The sequence below is a fragment of the Mugil cephalus genome, chromosome 6, assembly GCF_022458985.1.
Source record: "Mugil cephalus isolate CIBA_MC_2020 chromosome 6, CIBA_Mcephalus_1.1, whole genome shotgun sequence".
Classification (NCBI taxonomy): Eukaryota; Metazoa; Chordata; class Actinopteri; order Mugiliformes; family Mugilidae; genus Mugil; species Mugil cephalus.
In genome coordinates, this window is record NC_061775.1 from 17,658,916 (window position 1) to 17,682,488 (window position 23,573).

Here is a 23,573-nt window from a genome sequence, read left to right on the forward strand (position 1 = left end):
AGGCAGATGGGTGCAAGGAAAGTCATTAAATTAAATTAAAATTAAAACTACAAAGATGCCGACTAAGGAAACTGAACTCTTTTTCTGTTAGTAAGAACATATTGCTGACATTCTATTACACATTCATTGAAAGTGTTTTAACTTTCTCCATGTGCTGCTGGTATCACTCTGTAACCGTTCAGGATAGGAACCGGCTGCATAACATTGTCAAGGTGTGTTTTAAGATTACTGGACTCCCTGCTCGCCACCTGAGCACCGTGTGCGAGCAGCAGGCGAGCGGCCTGGCTCGTCGAATTCTCAAAGACTCAACCCGTGCTCTGCTTCCAGCATTTGAGCTGCTGCCGTCTGGTCGCAGGTTCCGATGTCCGGCCTGTAAAACCCAGAGGAGGAGAGCAACCTTTGTTCCCAATGTTATTCTCCTCCTGAACTCTAAGAGCTATACGACTATAACTTAAGTCCTCCTGTGTTACACTCAAGTGCAATATCACATGTGCAATACTACTTTGACACTTTAACTACAATGTCACTTTAAATTTTTATTGTTTTTTTTTTAAAAACCATGCCTCACTTTATTTATTTATTTGTCATACCTTATCTGCTGTTTTACAGTTTTATTTTATGTACCGCTCTTCGCCCTCCGAATTGCCCTTCGGGGATAAATAAAGTTTTTTTCTGATTCTGATTCTGACTGTGCAATTGGAACAGTGAGCTTTCTTTTTCTTTCTTTCTGAGAAACTTATTGCATTCTTCAGTCTTCAGTTGGCTCAAACTCCACACGACCTCTATTATGTCCACCAAAATCTAAACCCTTTGCTGAGAGGTTTAAACTTTCTGCCACAAACACTGACTGATACATGTGGATTTCAGTTCATCTGAAGCATCCACCGACTTTGACTTTCACCCCAGTTGAAACTGGAACAACGTCAGCCACGAGCTAGAGTGAGGAGTGAGACAATAGAGAGTCACCACGAGGACACAAACACACACGCACAAACCAATTTGCGAGAGCAGCCCAGAGGTTGGGGATGAGGTTGTCCGAGGGCCAACTCTCCGTCACGGGGACCAAACAAGCGAATGTGTTATCACTTGCATGCGACACACTGAGTCAGTGGCAGGATGACTGCACTGCCGAGAGCGTTGTCTTTAACTTTTGTTCTCTTGTTCTGCAAGGATGAACAATGAAATGATGACGCGACGCCACTTTTTGATTCAGCTTTACTGGTCAGGAGTGTGCGTGTCTTCCTGTGTGTTTGCGCGGGACAGCTGAGGCGTGCAGTGCTGCGTCTGCACGCTGACTGGTCAGATCAGAATCAAACGCGGTGGCAGTCTGCCACGGCCCTGGGTCTGACATCGGACACACAAGCTGAAGTTATCTATTTCAACTTTCTGCAGGCTAAAACACAAAGAGAGGGGCGGCGTTTTTTTTCTCTCTGTACCCTTAATATAACTTTCAAACTACACAAACATCTCTACAATGTAGCAACTATGACAAAACCTGGGCTTGTTTTGTTGCCTGACATAAAAAACAGCAGAAAGGAAACTTGGGAAGGGCAAAAAATTAAATATCAAACATGACAAATAGATGATGATGACGATGAAAAAACTCACTGCCTTCCTGAAAAGTTCTGGTGTTGCATAATCAATGACAGACAGACGCAAAACAAAGAGACCTCGTCCATCTACTCCTCCCCGCGGCTGCCAGAAATCTTGACCCTTGTTGTTGCACCATAACACTAAATACACAATAGCCAAACCGTTGACACACAGTCAAGTCATAAAGACACTTAATAAACACACTCCCACGCTTTGGTTTCAAAATATATCAGATTTTCATCACATTTCTTTAATTAATTTCCACAATAAAGGGCTGCAATACGGGAGCGGCCGACAATAAATGAAGCTGGAAGCATCTGCTACACTCAGAAAGCAGCAATAAGAAATTAGTAAAACAAAACAATGTTATAAATAAAGACCAAGTCCTGTCAAAAATGAGCTCTCAAAAGAAAACCTAACTCCTTATCCATAATCCAAAAGGTGTTTAAGGTGTGAAGTCCAGCTCTTAGGAAACAAAATAATGTGCTTAAATAACACTAATTCTCACTAACAACATATTTTGAAGGTATTTTAGTTCAGTTCACCAGTGTGTGAACTGTTGGAGTTCACTTCCAGTCACCGCAGAGTGATTAAATGGACGACTGTTATTTATTATTTATAATATATATATATATATATATATATACATATATATATATGTAGCAGCATCATATGTCCATCTTGCATGTAATACTTTGTCATATACAGTACCTTAAAAAAATTGGTGTTTTGATTTCCAAATCTGCATTATCCCGGCTGTCATGGGGCGAATCAATTTACAACCACCAATTAATTGTTTTTTATTGTGCAAATGTAGGAGGAAGCCAAAGTACCTGCAGAAAACCCACGCAGTCACACAGAGAACAGTCAAACACAGAACGGGTTCAAACCTGGGACACCTTACTGTGAATCATCCGACCTAACCACAGCGCAATATTAAATAATAGATCATTCTTACAGTATTTTTGCTGTATATGCTATATGTTGTAATGAAAATTAGATGAAAAAAGCCAGTCCAGTCCCAACAACAAACGCAGTCTGTGTCTGTCACATGCTAAATATGATACAGAAAATACTTGAGTCTATTTGCTCCCTTATTACAAGTGAGATATTCAAGTCACATGTCGCACTTTCTGTTTTCCCTCTGTATTGTGTGATCGTAGCTCTGACGTGTTAAAGCGTCAAACTTTAGAGTCCAAACACATTTTACTGATATGCTGATATACCGATATACTGTACATACACGGACACAGACACACACACGCACCACTCCAGTCTGGTATTAGGAATGACTGCTTCTAAGTGGGTGAGTTATAAAACAGATTCAGACTGGAGGCTGGACCCTGGAGGTGGGTCACTCCGCATTAGATGAGTGATTCCCTAATTAGACTGGAGAGCACTGATCTTCTGGTTAAGGCAATAAATGAGGAGAGGGAAGCGTGTCGAGTTGTCAGCGTAGATAACCTCAGTTTGATGCTGAATATGCAACTTGGCTTCCTCCATCTTTGTGATTTAATAAATACGTGGTAATCTAAAGCTCAGACATGTGTGACTGAGATTTACTTTGATTCTAGCTGGATTTCAACGGCTTAAGGAAGCTGGTCTCAGATATTAAAGTGGACGGAGGTCTGAGACAAATGTCTGTCAGTCAAAAGGCGAAAGTTGTGGTAGGCAAGGATTTTTACTTGGCTTGTGTGAAACTGTCCATCAGACGCAGTGTTTGTGTGTTTGTGTGTAGTTTGTGTGAAGCCCTGAAGCTGACAGAGGAAAAACACTCACCCGAGGACTTCCAACTGGCTCGGTACTCTGCGTTTCCTTCTTCCTCTGATCTTGAGCCACAACATCTTTCAGATATTCGTTCACCTGAAACACACAAGGACACACAAGATTTAATTTATCTGAGCCACAAAGGAAATCAATGAGCGAAACTCGATACAGTCTCAGGAGCAATCTGTGACTAACGCTTATTCGTCTACTTCTCTCACACAAAATAGCCCTGAAACTGAAATTAAATTAGTCATGTTACTACAATGAGGCTGAATAATTACATTTCAAAGTGCTAATATTGATACTGAAATCTCAGTTTCCACAACAACAGCCGAATAACAGCATCATAAATATATTAGGATTTATTGACTAAGTTGTTGAGCTTTCCATAATAAGTCACTGTCTATACATATATCGTTTACTTTTTGGTTTTTATTATAATTTAATAGACATTAAGACACGTTGAGTCACAGTGAATTCATCAAGTAAAAGGAGGATGTAAAAACAGTGAATTTTGGATCTCTGGAACGAATGTGGACTCCAACAGAGAACCATATGTCTGACCAGTAGGACACCACGACCACACCTCCTCTTAGCTATTGTGTGTGTGTGTGTAAAGCTCAGAGCTGGCAGAGGCCCAGTGTTCCTACCAGAAGAATGTAAACAGACTGGCTCCTGTAGTATTGGATGGAGGGGCATGGGCCATCTGTGCCCACAGGCCATGTAGGCAACCACTTACTTTCTATAATTCAAACCTGAATTACATATGTAGGTTGAAAATTTAGGTTCAAGGGGGTTTTACTGCAGAATGGGCAACAATAACACATTAGAGGGAATATTTTTTGACTCCTGAAGCCTTTACACACAGCTGGAACATAGATTAATTATTATTATTGTTAGTTTGAGCATATAAAAATGAATTTTGTAAATTATAAGTAATGCACCAATCAAACAAAATTTATCTTCTTAAGACCTGAAAAGTAAAATTAGTTTTGTTTTAATATATAACATGGCTGCATTTCCATCAATCAGGCATAACCACTGACTGTATATACTATGGACCCGACATTGGATTCTGAAAATGAAGTATGAAGTGGGTGGAGCCAGTGGTTGCCATGTTAGATGAGATTTACTCTGCCCACACTTGGATACTTAATAAAAAATAAACAAATTAATAGTGAAATAAACCATGTTTTTTAGTACCAGGCTGTAAACTTATTTAATAATGCTGTAAAGTTGGGCTTTTTAACATGGACTTGGTCCCTTTTGCAGCCAGACTGAAGTGGCCACTGGATGTACTGCAGTTTTTCGCACTTCCAAATGGGCTTCATCGCTCAGACCTGGAGGTGGTCGCCTCGGCATAACATTATGACCACTGACAGGTGAAGTGAATAGCATTGACCATCTTGTGCCAATTCAGTGGTCTGCTGGTCTCATTTCCTGGTACTGGACGGACACAAAATAGTGTGGAAGATCAGCCTCTTTCAAGTTTATGAAATGGTATGATGCCAATCGCTAGTAGCTTTTGAGCTTACTCTATATCTAATTGTTTAAACAGGATTTGTATAGAATACAAATCAGGACAAGCTGACAACTACTCTTTACAGCCACAAAATGACTGGATGGATGCAAAGGACAGTGGAACACAGAGAAAAAAACCCACACAGACAAATCCACATTTATCATAACCCACCTTGTTGATCCAGGTGGTCACAGCGTCCTCTGTGTCGTAAGGTGTTTCCACCTCAGGGCTGCGGGATGAATACTGACGAATGCAGGTCATCACCTTCTCCGCACTCACAGTCTCCACCGTGTACGCCATCATCAGAGTGTCGATCATTGCCAGGTGGGCGCTCTGCAAGAAAAACAAACAACGCAGGATAAATTAGAGGGTGAAAACAAAGAGATATGACGCAGCACGGCTGTACCGGAATCCATCAGACTGCACATGGAGGTATGTCCCTTGCCACTTAACAAAAAACTAAAACATTTCGGTTTCACAAATTTCATAAGCTAACAACCAAGTGTGATGGTAACAATCAAAGCAATGAAAGTGATAGACGACAAAAGAAACTCAACTTCAAAAGAAATTTCCACTTTTCTTTTGGAACTCAGACCATTACAGCGCATAAATCTCAGTAACAGACCGAGACACAAGAAAATCAAGGTATCAAGGTAACACAGATTGATACAGAAATACTGCAGACAATGACCTACCGGATGCATAATGGAAAATGAGCAAGTCAATAAAAAGAAGTGTGAGCTAGACTTGAAACACTTGACTGCAAATTAGTCTTTTAAACAGTCCTGTAAAGGTACAGTTGTCCCATTTGGCTCCATTATTTTATATAAAAGTTCAATTTTATGTAAGAAAAATGATTAGCCTGATACTATGACTGAGTAAGAGCAATACATCACAAAGGCAGTGATTTACATGATTAGACCAGGACTCTAAATCCTCTTTTAGACGATCTCGGTCTTCAGCTGAATTTTCCCTTGTGGCTGTTGCCCTGGAAACAAGTGCAACCATCCCTTGTTACAAGACCCAGTTTGCTTACAGTGACTGCTAGCCTTTGGGAAGCCAGATTAAGCCATCTTCCTGACAACAGAGTCCAAGTAACAGAAGCACCATTCATTATACACCACTCCTGTCATCACCATTCCTTAATTTAGGTTTTTTAATTTAAAGCGCTGCAAACGTGAATCCAGTTTTGGGAAAACGATCACGGTATTCTGTAAATGGATCACAGTCGGGGATGCACTAAATGTGTGTGCTTCAGTGTCAAAGTCAGGAAATGTGCTAGTTCTAATACTGCAGCTTTTTTTCATTTTCTTTGTGTCCATAGCTGCGTTTCCATTACAGTTTTTCGCAAAATGAAAGCGATATTTCTGAATTTTTGAAAAAGAACAATTGTGCCTTGTGCGTATTTCCATTGAAAGGTGTTTTGCGAATGAGCTGTAACTCTCGTGATATCCTGTAATTCTCTTGAATTCTTGTCACGCAAGACTTTACTTTGAGAATGATGGCCTTCAAATGAACAGGTCACATGACCCCCTACGTCATCTCCAGTGATGCCGGTGATGGGGAATTGCAGAAAAAGTGTTTCCATTGCACTTTTGCGATAAATTTTAATAACAATATGTCTGAAAAACCACCCCATGAAAGCGTAAAAGTGTTTTACCAGTATTTGAGAGGTTTGTCAAAATGTACGTGTTTCCATAACCCTTTTTAATTGCAATATTTGGGTTTTGCTTAATTCTAATGGAAAAGGTCTTGAAACCCAAGACCTGTCACTAGACATTTCCCCAGTATACAATATAATCCATGAGTGTTTGCTTGCCCCCATTCTAGTTTTATATTATTATGTCTGTATATTTTTATTCTAAGTCTGACGTTCCAGTGTAATTTTGAAAACTTGGAAACTAATTAGGGAACATGCAATGAAAGGCAAATTGAAAGCAGCAATAGTTTTGCATAAAAACATTATTTCTCAAGGTCAAAACACAGTCAAAATCACTTGGAAGTGCAACGCGGGTCAAAACTTGGACTAAACCTGGAAAATGTAACGCTGTCTTTACTGCACCTGGGTGGTTTTTGGTGAGTTATGTTTTAATTTGTGACTCTTACGTCTACCTCCTTTTGTCAGTTTATATTGTCTTGTGCATCCGAAACGCGCAACAGGAATCCACCTGCTAAATATTTATACTTGGAGAGCAACTTTTCCATGAGCTAACCCCATTAATGAGCCATAAACTTGAAGATCAACAGTGCTGCAGTTACACACTCAGGAACTGAAGTAATGAAAGTATAACTGGAAGTTTTATTGTGGGAGAGCTGCTGAAGGATCCTGATGTTGCCATATTCTGTAGCTAAAGACCGTGGTGTCATTTCACGCTTTCATGAAATGACACTGAGCCATAAATCATGAGCATCCGTAAGTGTACATGTGGTTCTGAAATGAATTTCCCGTGTGACATCACATTAGTGCAATTCCTAACTCCCCTATCTGTGATCTGGCAACCAGGCAGCAAAGCAACCCCATTTAATAACACACTGCCAAGATGTTTCCTGTTGGCCTTCATTAGGCCTGTCCAAACACTGTAAAACATTATTACCAGAGACAAAGCACGCACACACACATCTTGTTATCAGTTCGCAGAGTTACAGTTACAAATCTGGCCTTTATTTCCACAACAAAACGATTAATTCCACACAAAGCTAATTTTGAAGAAGAAGAAACGACCACGGAACAAGCACAGGTTCCCAAAGGGCTCTTCCTCCTCTCATCTTCTCCCTTACTGCTGAGCAATTTGAGGATATTGATTTGAGTGTGCTGTGGTTTGATGAGATCAGATGAGTTAATCTTGTTTACTGAACCACAGACCCAGAGTGGCTAATCATACTGAATGACTACTGCGTGGAACCACATGCTCACTTGAAGATGATGGTGTTTTTGACACAGAGATCACAAATACACACATACTGGATATATATGACATAATATTTAAAGGCTTAATAGTTTTATTCCCTGTTATTTAATTTGCATTTAATAATACAGATAAATGGACGACGAGAGCTACGGATATGGATGAAAAACTATCACATAGGCAATTAAGCATGATGACGTGAAAAAAAAGCAGCTTACGTGGACTCAGATGAGTCACTGAACATCCAATTATATGAAACAGCTTTTAATTATTAGTCAGACTTACTAGAGTTGCTTTGGTGATGTAAAGTAGGTACTGGTACCAAGCTGAACAGATCTCAGCTTTGAGGCTGATGGACGTAAAACATGGAGTTCCTCAAACATTTACTTTAACCCTTTAAAACCTGAACATCCCCTCATCCCCTCTGGTATTTGTCGGCTGCAGGTTGAGACCAGGGAGACCCAGGAGGAGAGAGTTGTTTGGTGGAATTTGTTGGTAAAAATGAAGGTAGTTGTAGCCTTGAGATGTCACAAAGGTCTTCAAGACAAAAGCACAACTTCCCAGTGTTCAGCCACACTTCGAGTGTTATAGCGCAAACTACTGTGAGTTACCGTAATTCAAATGCCGTGTCCTTTAACGGATCACCAGAGATACTTTCAGGCTTTAAAGGTTTACACTTAGAGCCTCTCTACAATAGTGGGGTTTCCCTTTCAAACAGAGAGCAGTAACTGGCTTCATCCACACACATTATTACACATTATTTTTATGTTCTGCTTGTTTCAGTTGGAAATAATATTTAGGGTGAGAAATATACAAGAATTAGGCAACCAGGCCCCAGAATGACTTCTAATGAACAACTGTGAGTTTAGTTCACCCAATAGAGCACCCGCCCCATGTGCTGAGGCTACAGTCTCTCTGCAGGTGGCCCTGGTTTGAATTCCGCACCAGGTGCCCTTTCCTACATGTCTCTGCCTCCATTTCCTGTCCATTCTCTCCACTTGACTTTCAATAAAGGCTAAAATGCAGAAAAAATATACTCCATGTAGATGGAGCTTCAGTTTTTCGGAAGACCGACATTTCACTATGAATTACGTTGCTTCTTCACATTCTGCAGCTTCTTCTTCACACTACAGGTTATCAGCCTAGCGTATTCTTTGTTGCACCAGAGCAGATGCAACTGTTTGTCTGAACAAATGTGCAAAATGCCTCTTAAAATGTTCTCTGTCGTCAGTATTTATGGGTGAGTGCATATATACCTGTATATAGTGGATAATGTGCCTCAGTTGATTTAAGTGGATGTAGCGTGCTCAGAAGTGGACAGTCAGCAGTGGGTTGGCTGACCACGTGTAAATGTCAGATGGAATTTAGAGGGATGTTAAAGCCTTCAGTAATTGGATGGGAGCCGGCGGGTGGAGGCGTAGGAATGAGACGAGGGGAAGCTGCTTCACAATCAGAAGAAAGGGTCAAGGGTCAAGAAAGGGCCTTCGTGACCCGCGTGCCGTTCACCATAAAGCCGTATCCTCCGCAGCATCGCGTGACGTCATGTTTTCTAACCTTTAGGTTTGCACGAGCACGTGTGCTTTCCTTCAGCACCGCTTTACGTCACGTTCTGCTGCACATATCTGCTACGTCGGAGCTGCCCGGCAAAGCCTCAGCGGTCAGCAGAGATCAAATCCATTGCTTGGGGGTGTATAGATGGCTGAAAGAGCGAGACATGTTACCAATTCAGTCCCTTTGATTCATTTCCCAGGATCCACACCAGTGACATTTTAATTACAAAGCCGCGTCCCTCACTGTTAATTTCATACTGCCCGTATCACGTGCTGGTTATGGACACTGAACAAATGGTTGTGTCTAGTTACTGTAATCGGAATTTGCCGAGTTGCACAAACACAAAGCGTGCATGTTTTGCTTTCTCATGTAAGCCGATTGTGTCCATACACCGCATCTTGTAATGATTTCTCATGAGGTAAGAAGATGCTGCTTCGGGATCAATATCCCGCTGTTATCGTGCCGGCTTTTATATTTTCACCTGGGGAAATGGGCACACACACACACACACACACACACACACACACACACACGGCTCATTTCCCATTTCCCAGCTTCCCAAAAAAAAAAGCAAAGATGTAAAATCCACCACAGCGGCCTGATTTAACGTCGCACAAAAGAACTGCAAATATGTACCACGGCGACCTACAAAAGACAGTGTGGTGTGTCTTGTACTGCACAGTTGTGTGTCTGTTGTAAATAAAAGCAAATCTCCATTGTCAGAGCCGTGAGCTGCTTACTGAGGTTTGACCCAGGTGTTCACTGGAAGGGGGCAGCCTTCATCCTCAACGTCGCCGCAAACTCAACGCGACTGAGGACATGACTGCAGTTACGTCTTAAATATGACTTAAAGAAGCTCACCGGGCTGCAGTGGCTTATGATCAGCATTCTTCTGCTTTTATCGGGATTCATTTATTTAAAAGGCAATTAAATCAGACCAACTGGGAGCAGAAAATGACAAACGAACTAAACGATCGCCAACCTTCTGCACAGATTAGTGTCCTGTACTTCCATGTGACTGAGGACAAAAACACACACACACACACACATACACACGGTGATTTAACTTTAGCCAGGGGGTGATGTAATATTGAACTGCGAATCTGCTTTTCGTATCACACGCTCCCTGTCCAGGCCCAGAGACTTCGTGCTGGGGCAGATGTCTAAAAATGAATGAATGAGAAATGAATCTTTCCAGCTTCAGGTAAATTCACGCCAACTCAGCAGGACATGGAAAACCACTCCAGCCGTACCTTTCTCTGGAGTCTTTTGAAGGTCGCCCAGTACGGAAAAGTAAAAGGCTGAATGCAGTACTGCGACAGAAGCAAGTTAACTGTTCATATGCATATACACCCCCCCACCCTCTTTTATTTTATACTTTATTTCCTCCTCTGTGAAGGTGAACTTAAAAAAAATGAGGCCTGCAGTGCAACAACATGCTGTAAATCTATAGATCTCTTTTGCCAACTCTAGTCAAAGATTAAGAGGTAAAAGATGGAGAACTTGTAACTACCTTTGTAATACTTGGAGAAAAAAAAACAAAGCTAAATGAGTGCAGATGAGAGACGCTGTCGTCACTGAGAACTGGACAGGAGATTTTAATATCCGTCTACAGAGGTATGTTAGGTGCTAGATTCCTTGGAAACGGTGTCAGCTTCTCTGCGTCCTGGAAGACTCATTTCCCTCATAACAACATAACACTACTGTCATAATACTGACTCAATCATTCAGATCTGAAACATCAACACACGTGTAACAGTCATCCGGTGAAGCTTGACATTAATCTGGGCTTAAACGTGGCACAGAGTCTTTACACTTTTCCCCAAAACGAGAATGCAAATGGATGAGATAGAACCAAATACGAAGAGGTTCTAAATAATGGGAACGTAATTAGAGTATTTAACTAATTTTGACCTGTGGTTAATATTTATTTCTGTACCAAGCTTCCAAGTCCTCTATCAAATTGTCGACGGACGTGCCGGTGACAAAGACATAGAAGCAAGATGCAGCGCCACTAAATTCCTGTTTCAACTTTTGCAGAAAGTACTAACTTCAAACTAAAACAGTTTTTAAATTGTGTTGATAGGCCAAGTAAAACTAGACTTATTATTAATAATTTATGCCACACTTTTTCCTTAATATTGCCATCATGTTGGTGCGTGTCTGGTGCATTACTGATTGTTACACCTTTTTATAAATACAAAAAATGCGTGATGCATTTCCCTCAATTTTAAAATAGTTATAAATAGCTTTGTCGTTTTCTAAATTTGTACATAACCTTTTGGAATTTACACTTTAGATTTACATTCTTAGTTGTAAAAACGGTTCGTTAAACATGTCTGTGGTTTTCGCACAACTTTTTCCTACTCTGATTTTATGGTTTTAGTGTAGTTTTAGGTCCAATGTGTTAATACAGTTTGACAAAAATAATGCAAATAAAACGTATGTAAACATCAGTGTAAACATGTGAGGTTGTGATGAAAAGAATGAAACCAAACAGGGCAATGTAAACTGTTTCTTAAAGATGAAATATAAAAGTAAAAACAAAAGTAAAACAAAGTCTAAATACTCTTGACTCCAGAGGGTTAATTAACCAATCCCTAACTTTCCCCTGTAAATCCACCTGGAGCCGACCAGGTAATGCAGCTTTTCCCCAAAGCTGCTGGAACGACACAGCTCTCCCATGATGATCAGAAAATCCTTCAAAGTATAAAAAAAAATTTCCAGTTTTCAGGCGACGCAACTCCTTTAACGGCCTCTGCTACTGTGAGCAGAAATAAAAAAAACGCACGTAGATTCACACATGCCCACGCGCACTTTTGGACGTACAAAATACCAACTGTGGGGTCTGGCATCGGTTGTGGGAAGGGAACTTTTAAGTGGCGTACCTTCCCCCTCCATATGCTTCTAACCCAACCCAGTAATTATATGGAAACCTCAAAGCTAACCTTAGAACAGTATCTAGGGACGGGATCGTGGCTCAGAGCCAGCGCTGCCCAGCTCTGGTGATATGCCTTCACTCCTCCAAATCCCTCCATGGTGTTTTGAAACGGCCCTCTGGGTTTGAAACGTTGGAATTTGAAAGTGGCACAGAAGTGACCACTGATGGAAAAACGCCACAATGGAAACAGATATAATGCGTTATAAGGGCATGTTTTCCGAACTTATCTCCGTCCCAATAAAGTATCGTAGCCGCACTAGTAAAGACAAAACTTGGATTTGAAACAAAACCGAACACACAGCTGCGCGTTATCTGCGGAGCATAACCTGATTTTACGAGATATCAGTTAACAGTCATGGCTTTCTGTCTTCTGTCTGCAAATTGATTATGCTAATTTACTTAAGTGGACAGAGAGAGTCTTGTGTGTTGCTACGTTGTGGCCTGCGCGTACTTACTGTGCTATAATTTACAGCTGCTCACAGAAAAAGGGAGACATAGCATTTAACAGCAAATATAGTGATTCTAAACAGAGAGTAGGGATGTGCCAACCGTTAGATAACCTGGAAAACATTATCCCTGTTAGTTAGTCTGGTTGCTCTTTTCTCGAGGATAATGATCTTTATATGACTGAGATTAACTAATGAACAACATACAAATACCGAGCATGAAAGAAATCACTGGTCACGGCTGACCTGCGTTTCACCTGATAAGAATGTTTACCTTAAACATGTTTCCTTTTTTTTTCTGCATTCTTTAAAGATTCCTGTGCTCAGGGGTGGAGAACATAGACGAGTCTCTGTGACACCCGACTGTCGCTCGTGCATTCTCAGCCTTACTTGAGAATAATGACGTGTTAAATGAAGAGCAAACGCACAGCATCCGCCTGCAAACACAATCTAAAATTAAAGGACAGAAAGATGCAGATCTCAGGGCCGTCTCATGATAATAATAATGTGCTCGCTGCTCATCCATCCACACTGTACTTCTCTGGGAGTCACCGCGAGCACTGAGCGTCAACACGCCGGCCGCGACTTTGCCAAGGAGGACAGAGAGCACTTGGACGGGCTTCTCTTCCAGCCTGCTGCAGCTCGCCTTTGTTTTCACGAGATCAAGTGCACCGGAAAAGAATACAGAGGCTATGTAGGTGCGTGTGTTTTTTGTTGTTGTTTTTTTTTCGTTTGCCTTCGTCTTTGAGGCAGCGTCTCAGAAATGCCGTCCGTCTGCCTGTGCGAACATCCGGCATTTCAGCATTCTCGGCCTCGGAGCCACCGCCAGCACAACCAACCCCCACCACGCGCACCGGGAGCTGCACATACGAGCTCAACGTTGCACACAGCACATATGCAGCAGTACGCACCCCCACTCGTCGCACACACACACACACACCTACACGCAGCACCCTGCCTGCTGGAGTGTTACCATGGAAACGCAGCGCCTGCCCGACAGGGGTGGTGATGGAGGCAGGAAAAGAGAGGGAGAATAACAGGAGGAAGTGTGTTCCCATCTTTTTTTTCCCACCCCTCTCTATTCATCCATGCTGCACATGAGTTGGTGAATCAATCTGTCATACGGCAAAACTAATATTTGGGTGCGGTAATTTCAGTTTTCAACACTCTGACCTGCAAAAAAAAAATAAAAAATCCGCCCGGGATTGAAATGCAGTCTGTTTGAAGAGAATCGTCCTATGAACACGTAGGAGGAAATTACATGACATAACACTATAAAGCAACAGTAATAACTCTCGCTTAATCAGGCGCAAGAGGGAACGTTTCTTTTTCTGCGCTCTCGTCCAGAGTCGCTGCAAAGATGTGCAAAGCGCGTACTATTTTTATTCTTTTCTTTCTTTTGCTGCAAAGCTCGGATTCCTTTTTCTGGCTCGGCCCAAACGGACAAATAAAGGTTTGAATGAGCAGCTTAAACGCATTGTGCAAATCTGACTTGTGCAAACTAATGTTCTACATAATTGGCTGAAACCCAGCACTGATATGATTATGTTTCCTCTACAAATGACTCTCTAAAAATATCCAAAAGCACTAAGTGGGCACTCGCATTAAAGCGGAGACGTTACGAGCGCAATTGTCATCGCGGTGAAATTTCAAAGCGTTCTGGGACGCGAGTGCGACTGTAAACCTGTCTGCTTTATTGCTCGTCTAACACAGACACACGGAGAGAGACGCATAGAACCAATAAAGCAACTCAGAAACCAAATAAGGCACCGTGTCCGTCACTATCGGCGTTCGCAGCATGAAACTAACGGCACGTAACGACGATAGCCTGCTCTATAAATGCAAGAAAAACTCTTCGACGTGACCTATTTACTGCTGCTTTATTAAATATTTAAACATATGACACTTACGGTTCAGTTACTTGAATGTACACATGATCTTCGACACAATGATAAACTTCATATCAAGCAGTAATTATATTATATTACTGGAGTCATAGGCCTTTTTTTTACTCTGTCCTACATCTGATTATAATGATGAATTTATTTAGTAATGACTTGTTTCTGTATGAAGCTTCATCTTAAAAACTTTATTCGTAATGTTTAGATCATTTAATTTGCCTGACTCCTCTAGAAGATGTTTTCACGTTTACATATAGCTCTGTCATTCTCTTTGTTCACTGTGAGGTCGCCTGCAATCTTTCCCCTGTCCCGCTACGCAACTTCATTTGTCTTGGACTAGTTTTCTTGTTTCTTTTGTCTCGGTTTTGGTTCTCACCTGCTTTTGAATTCGTGGATTACGCTGCCTCTGCCTCTGCACTGCAGCGCCTTTGCTTCCCTGCTTTTTGTAAGTTTTCATTGTACACATTTTGCTTCCATCATGCCTGTGTGTTGGATTTGGGTCCCCAATCGTGACAATGCAAATGCACTGAATGCAAGAGTGTGAAGGCGAGCAACGTAAATATGGACCGCTCCAGCTCTTGACTTGACTAATGTAACTGACACACACATTGCCTTGATTGCTGACTAAAAATCTGAGACAGACAGGTCTTGCAGGTAAAAACTCGCTCCATTTATTTTCCGTATTTGCTTTAAAGTGTCCGGCTGGATCCGATGTCTGTACAGCTCACAGTGACAAACAAACACCAGGCAACAATCACAGCACAACGCCACCTCAGAGTGTGTGTGGTCGAAAACTGTTCCCCGCACATAGTTTGGTTCCTACTAATAAATTATGAGCGCTGATTGGCTGCTACGTAGACGGTAAAGTGAAAGTCTCTCCTTTTCATTATCAGTGCAGAAATTCGTTGAAGCAGCTCAGACTGTGACTGTAGTTGAGAACTTTTGCGATTACGGAGCAAAGTGTTTCAAGCCTCAGTTTACAGTGTGGAATTACATGTACCTCCCCCGCTCTCCCCCGTACACACACGTCAGGAGTGTGTACACCCACTAGGGATCTATTTTCATTCATCATCTCTTTTTGGACCGTGCCGTTATTTTCATCTCACCCAACTCAACATAACTTCACCATGGCAACAGACTCTTAGATTGAATTTCCACGGGGCTGTCAGTTAATCATCCATGATATTGGTCTGTCATTTGATCATCTGTTTGTTATGGTGTCCAGTTTCAGCACTGCTGTATCACTCAACCCCCTGAAGAAATTGACATGTCATTACCGCACACGTTAATTTAGTTGCCTACTTGTTTTTTTCTTTTTATAAATCCTCCATTACTACAGAAGCTCCTCTCAACAGGTCAACAAGAAACTTGGCAATTAAAGCTTTCTGAGAACCACTTTAAGCTATTATTGTGCTCCCCGTGACGCCTCGCGTAGGCCATTATGTTTGACGCCGGAATAATATTTTCACATCCTCGGCCTCCTCCACATCTCTCCCTTTATTCTATGTGAACGCTACACGTGTAGGACCGAGTCAGCGGTGCATAATGTGTGTGGGCGTCCACGTGGGCCGTAACCGCGATTTGGATTCTGTGTCTTCACGTGCAGAAACCCGTCACATGGCAGAAGACAGGAGGGCGAGTGGGCAGAATAGTGACAGAAAGAGAGAGGGACGTACGAAATGAGGCCGCAAAGCAAAATGTCAGCGAACGTGTTCGGTTGTGACGTGCGTCGGACGAGACATCATCAGCATCTGCCTCAGCTGCTGAGTGGCTTACTAAGGCTGCCGTCAACATCCTCTGAAGTTATTCTGAAAGTATCCCTTTCTCACAAACTGTTGAGTTAACAAACACGCTTACCAAAAAAATTGCCATGAAGCAGTACTTAGTGACACTGCTGGTGCTGTTATCCAGGTCGGATAGAAGATCAGTTTGTTCCACTGATGTTTTTCTGTTTCTGCTAAAACCTCTCGAGACATCTTTTTTTTTTTCCTCCAGAAGAAACCTTTTCCTCTTCTTCTTCTCCTTTGTGACTCAACCAATCCCCACACAGTGCAGCCCGGACCTTGTTAGCCAAGACAGGTCTTAAAGCAGCCTCTTAATAATAAATGACCCCCCACCCACCTGAGCTCCCGTGTGCAGCAGGTATCCTCACTAACTGCATCCTGCACAGCTGAACGTGTCCATCTAACCTGAGCTCGGCTACAACAAACACTTACAGCATTTCTTAAAGTACGATGCTGCACGCTGTCATGGTCTAATTATTTTTTCTATCCCGTTTTAATTGGCTTTTCATCAATTACCTGCCTTTATACACTGATCAGCCATAACATTAAGACCACTGACAGGAGAAGTGAATGACCATCTTACGATAATTCAATGTTCCTCTGGGAAACTTTTTGCGCTGGAATGTGAACTTTGCCCACCCAGACCAGGTCCCCACTCTGTAGTAATGACATTCCTTGATGGCAGCAGTCATCCCCAGCAGGATGCAGCCTGGCATACACACACACAGGTTTGGGAGCAAATCAAAAAAACTTGAATAACAGCACAAGGTGTTGACCTGGCCTTCAAATTCACTAGATCCCAAACTGATCAAGTATCTGTGGGATGCACTGGAACAAACCTGATCCACAGAGACACCTCCCCTCAACCCATAGCCCCCCCCCCCCAATAACAACATTCTGTTGTCATCTCCAATCTGCGATGAGTCACAACTGCATTGGAGACCTACACAATATTTGGAAGTGGTGATAATGTTATGCCTGACCGGTGTTATGCATAAGCTTCACCCAGCCTTTGTACAGTGTCCTCTTTGTCACTGCCTCCTGTGTCGTGCGTTTAGGTTATTTTCGCACAATTCAGTAAAGAGTGGGAGGAAGAAAATCATACAAAATCCTTTTCTACATAAATTGAAAACCTCAAGCTTTTTCAATCCACTCAATAGTGCTGTTGAGGTCCTTTTGTTTTTCAAGGTGAGGTCAGCGCGCGAGAGGAAGTTGTCGAAACAAAGCACGAGATAAGAAAAGATAATACTTTAATTTAACGCACAGAGGGGGGAAATGTCTGCGTTACAGTAACATCCGGTTAAGGACAGTGCATAAGATAAGAAAAGTGATCATTGAATAAATACAAAAATAGCAATTACATAAAACAGCAGCTCTACGTGTGTGGTCTGCTGGAAGTAGGCTTGGTAGTACAGCCCCACAGCAGCAGTAATCTGCAGGATCTGCAGCAACACTCCCTCACACATCGTGGGTGAAGTGCCATGGACGGGGTGGGACTGGTTTGCCATCAGCGTTGGCAGCTTTGCACCACCTCCACGGGCTCCAGAGAGCAGCCCAGAAAAGAGCCGGCCTTCTCGACCAGTCTGTTCAGTCTCTTTTTGTCTGAGATGCTGCTGCTCCAGCAGGTCACTGAGGTTACCAGTGCTCGCTGCACTTCAAAGGGCCTAAGTGTCCTAGGCAGGTAGAGCCTGCACTGGCCTTTCTTATAAAGTGCCCTAGCATTGGAGAAAGAAATCAGAATATATGCCATTATTTGGATTTTTCTGGAGGATGGATGTGATGTGGGATATACAGGGAGTGTCAAATCAAAATAAAACACTCTGGGAATATTAAAATCATGAGGGCAAACCTGAAGTTTTGCTGTCGGACTAACTAAGAAAAGTTTAAACAACGGAAGGAGCGTTAAAGCGTCTTCGCTATGAATGCTTGCCTGCCACAAGCCACTTTTTACTGCGCTAAGTTTGCTGACACATCATTGCTGGAAACCAAAAAACGTCAGAAATCACGATCGTGAAACCCGTGGAATAGTGGAGAAATGAAGTAATTAAATGACAAAGGAAATAATAAGGTGGTGATAAGAAGAGCTGGTGACAATAAGGGAAAAAGAAAGAAAAAAAAGAAAAATAGAAAAAAAAGTAGTTTCACACTCTTCTAGCAGCTCATTTTCACATTCACAAAGAAAAAAACCCAGCTTTGTTGTGCACACACAGACACACACCGTTCGGTCATGAGCAGCGCTACGTCATAATCAAGTGCAAAACACTTCTTCAGGTCTGGGCTAGAAATGACTCTAATATATAACTGAGAGGTTAAAAAAAAGACATGAAAATCCCACGGCTCCTGGCACGAGACACGGACAACGCATCTGAGAGCCTCGTTCAATCACACACGGACACAAAGAATTACAAATACACAACGTGAACTTCTGAAGTTTTAAGTGACTGAGAGTAATTTAACTATTGTACTAAAAATACGTGTTGTCTCCACAACGCCAAGTGCCACCAAACAAAACTTAAATAACTTTAGAATTAGCACAGAAGGGAAATTAAAACCAGCGAGACTCTACAAACAGACTGCAGGCATACTGTGTGCTAATCGTGCCCCAATTGCAATTCACTGAAGCAATAAAGCCTCCTATTGAGATTTCCCCCATAAAATAATGAGGATGCCTCATTGTCACTCAGTAGGCTGCCTGCAAAGCCAACTCATCAGCAACCCTGACTGATGGAGACGAGCTACACAACATGTGTTGATTATAGATCCCATGTTATATGCTCCCTGGCTGGTTTTAAAGCCATAGGGTTTAAGGCTCCATGTGAGGATGAACAGTCGATTTCAACTAAATGTCTGTACGGGGGAAGTGAATAGTTGTTGCATATTTGTTAATGAGGCCGTGGTGGCCATCTATTGACTTTTTAATTACACATATGTTATAAAAAAACATCATCTATCATCCAAAATCTGGAAAATGCAAAGCTGATGGAAACCTAATTTACAGCAACCCCTGAGGACGGCTACTTTTACAACACTTGCTTCCAGTAGTGCACTCAGCACTATCTGCAGTAAAACCTGCAGGTCAATTGATGAGTTGTTTTTGTTTACATTTAATCAACCTAAGTAAAATAAAGATTTCCTGTGCAAAACGTAGCTGTCCATTATGTAAATTATGCAACTGGAGCTAAGATACAGGATTAACCACATTCTGAAGGACTATGTGCAAAAGACATGATGGATGGAATAATGGAATGAGGATAGATATTATGATATCAAACATGCCTGAGTTCCACAGAACTCTGCAGTGTCAAATTCTTTGTGCTCTCACAAATGCAAATGTCACAGATAATTTCCTGCCTTTGTTTGCGAGCAATGACCCGACTGACCGAAACAAACTTGAGATAAGTTACTGTGGATATACTGGGTGTTTTTACAGCTCATTTCTAACTCTAACAAGCCCTAACTCAGTTTATTTTTATATTTATTTTTTTATTTTTTTACATTTAATCACTTCAAGTGAAATAAAGGCAGAATCAAAGCAGACACAGCTATATTTCCTGTGCTAAACTTAGCTGATCATTATGTAAATTATGCAGCTTCAACAGCATTCGAAATGAGTCCATGCCAGTAAAAATATGTTTCCGCAGCTCCCACTTCCTGCTGTTTTACCTTAAAACGTGTTCCTAAAGATTAAAGGGCACGCTGGACGGACTAATGGACTGAGGAACAGCTACACATATGAAACACGTTTAAGCGGCTGAGAACTTCACCTCTGGCTGGTAATATTCAAACCAGAGAGCGGGGTACATACGAGGGGGCCTGAAAAGTCAAGACTTACCATTTGCAACGGCCTCTTTCGCAAGTCCCTCTCTGTGACCAGTCTCTCCTGGTCGGTGACGTAGAGGCCACGCTGAGCCAGGGCCTGGATGACGGCGTCGTGACCCAGCAGCGGCTTGGCGGAGTCGCTCTTCAGGATGAGGCTGCCGGCCCTGCAGTAGAGGTCGGCGGACAGCAGGAGGCTGGCCACGGGGGGCTTCAGGTGCTCCTGCTCGTACTGGTCAGTGTAGAAGGGGTCCTTCAAGTCTGCCGGGATGCTGTCTGTGTAACAGATGGGAAGGGAAAGTGGGGTTTCAGGAAACATATTCTACAAAATTCTGCAGCCGGTCAATAGAAATAACGATAAATGTGCTGGTAAAAGGGCGTATGATAAAATCTGGTGTGAAGCCCCAGAAATAAAAAGTAACTTGAGACTTTTTTCCCCCCTGGATGCACAGGTTCTCTTCTAATAATTTGGCAGAACCACTTCTTTTTATTGCCATGCTTTGACAATATCTTGACATGGATACGCGTGGATAGACCCAGGCGTTGCTATAGCAACTGCAGGAGAAGTGGAACCCGATCGATTCATCTAGTCTGTATCTCCGCCGCTTCCAGCTCCCTGGGAACACCCTCCTCATCAAAGAGGGAGGCTGCCTGAGAGGGAGGGAGACTGTGTGTGTGTGTGTTTATAACCTCAGGCAGGTCCACTGCAAATGGAGAGTCTACAAATAATTCAAAAAACATTGTGTGCGTGTGTTTTTTTTTATCATTATTGCTTTTGTCCTGCACCTTTCTTGCCAGTGTTTTCCGAAGAGGGAAGCGGTTTTACGGTCAGAGGAGCTCACGCAGGTCCTTCCCAGAAAAACAATATAACCTTGATTAATTAAATGAGGTGCTGTGGCGGGGGTGAAAACATTAAAATACATCAGCGAGCGCTCCCGGTGCGGAGCTCATCACAGAGTCAACAGCAGGAGAATAGATTTCAATTTCGATAACTGCCTGTGTGCAAAAAAATAAATAAATAAATAAATATGTAGCGTGCGGTGAGCAACGCTGACAGTTTTATGCTGCACAACGTTGCTGCCCATCCTCCAACACACGCACGAGTCAATGAATCACCTGCTTTGACTGATTACCATCAACAAGGTCATCTATGGATGGACAGATGTGTCATTATGGAAAAGAAATCCAGAGACAAGCAGCAGCAGCAGCTGTGAAGATTAGATCCTCCACTCATGTTGTGGACAATAACAAATGAATTCATTTATTTATTCACATTTGTTTAAATACCACATCCCGCTCGCACTCCAGTTGTTGTGCGTCCTCGATATTTAATTAGTTTTTAAGCCATTTAAGCTTTCGCATGGAAATCTGTGCGGGCTTCCTCCACATTCACAGTATCGCATTCATCAGTTGCTGTGAAAAAAAAAGAAGAAGAAGAAGAGCAGAACAACCGACGACTGGAGTTCAATGCCTCGAACAATATGATTGAGGTCACGATGAATTCTGTCTGAGCTCTGGCTGTGAAGCAGAACTCTGAAAAGGGCGTGAGTGTGTGTGCAGTGAAATAGCGTTTGATAGCACTTCCTGACAGCGGATGATCTCCCATCTAGCACCTACTCGACTGCGTATACTCGACGTTTTTTTTTTTCTGCATCGGCGTAATGAGGCAGATGCATGTGAAGTATTCAGAGCAGCGTAGGCTGGGATCTGGAGATGAGCCTGCCTCCCTCTGTCTTTCCTTGCGACCCCCCTCCCTCCCCCTTCCCTCTCTGTTTCCCTCTCCCCCCTCTCTCTCTAGAGGGCTGTATTTTTGGAATCAGCCCATTTCATTCAGTCCTGACCGGAGATACACGGAGGATCTGCAAGGGATCTGATGGCGTCTGGGCTATTACAACGCAGGGGTGAAGAACGACGCAGATTATTTCAAAGCTGATGTGTTTAAGCCTACAGGAGCATTAAGCATTAAGGGCTCACGATGAATTAGTGAATGAATGGGAAAGAAAAGACATGGGCTACAGGTCTTTGCATTTATTTATGTATTATTAAGCCATAACTGTTTGAAATAAACACAGCTTCACTGTATGCGCTATAAAAGTTAAGTGGGTGGCCCACATGAACAGATGCTTTTTCTGTTGCAGTTGTGCATCGTGTCATATTTTTAGTTCTTCCTCCCAAAAGGTCGGGTTGGAAATGCGCAACCCAAAAACACAACACTGGAGAAATCGCCTCCTCCTGATATTTTTCCACTACTCGTCACACAGTGCTGTTTTGCCACACGCTGTCAAGTAGATACATGTAGTCGTTGACCAACCGGGGGCGTCCAGACGTCCAACTCTCAGCCGGTCGGGGGAATGTAGTTTTTGAATGAAGTGATTCTGTGGCAGGAGGCCGGATTCAAACAATCGAAGCCAAGTCACCACAGCAGACGGGAGTGCACTAGCCAAATAACCAGACAGACTAGCCATTTTGTTTTCACTGCATTGTTTGAGATGTGGGTGGAGGTTCATCCCATAGCAGATTAATGCTACTTTAAACATTAAACATAACGGTAAAAGTGGTGCAAACTTACTTTTATCTCTATTTTTCTCTTTCTAAATTTACTTCTCGACTTATTCTATCATAACAAACATATTCCACACATGAGAATTAAGAGAGTAACACAAGAAACAGGATATTTTTTAAGGAGGAAAATTGTTTCTTTCTTTTCATTTACCACTGTTATAATGCTAAAAAGTGCAGCAATGTGATGTCTCTGTTTTCATGTTGGCAGGGATGCAGCATCCTGAAGGTGACACGTCATTTGGGACAGGTACTTTCAAATCACAGATGAAATGCCTGTCCTTAAATCTGGGATTTTTTTTTTTTTTTTTTTTTTCTAAGGCCCACAAGTGATCATAAGAAATAATGTATTCACTCTTAGGGATGCAGAACCGTACCTGTACATCGTTTTGGTGTCATTTTAAAACTTACTACAAACATATTATGCGTTCATTACGCGTCTGTATCGACGTGGATTAATACGACGAAAATGCGCGTTTGAAAACGCTAAACAGCAGCAAATTAGTGCAGTTTCTGGGTAATTATACGGAGGTACAGTCATGCACCTACCTGTCCCGTACGCTTTGGCCACCAGCCATGTGAGGCTGCAACAGATTTTGGCTCGGGAGAAGTCGTAGTGCTCGAAAGACTTCACCGCCGGAGCAACGAAGGTCTTCTTCACATCCTTCACGTCCTGAACTTCACCCATATTTTCTCCCTGGGATCGTACCGTAAAAAACCCTATGGACCGACACAACGCCAAAGCATCCCACTACTGGAATTTCATGGAAAAACAGTAAACAGCTGC

The 23,573-nt window shown here is 42.4% G+C and overlaps 1 protein-coding gene across 4 annotated transcripts in view; it reads right to left on the reverse strand.

Annotated features, from left to right (window-relative positions):
• camsap2a (calmodulin regulated spectrin-associated protein family, member 2a) overlaps positions 1-23,478 on the reverse strand; it is a 46,519-nt gene extending 23,041 nt beyond the window's left edge. For all 4 annotated transcript variants that reach the window (XM_047586950.1, XM_047586949.1, XM_047586948.1 and 1 more), the window contains exons 1-4: positions 23,336-23,478; positions 20,244-20,503; positions 5,054-5,215; positions 3,373-3,456 (exon numbers count right to left, since the gene is read on the reverse strand). In XM_047586950.1, coding sequence (XP_047442906.1) covers positions 3,373-3,456; positions 5,054-5,215; positions 20,244-20,503; positions 23,336-23,474 — 645 coding nt within the window. In that variant the 5' untranslated portion in view covers positions 23,475-23,478. The remainder of the gene's footprint in view (positions 1-3,372; positions 3,457-5,053; positions 5,216-20,243; positions 20,504-23,335) is intronic.
• Positions 23,479-23,573: the final 95 nt, after the last annotated feature.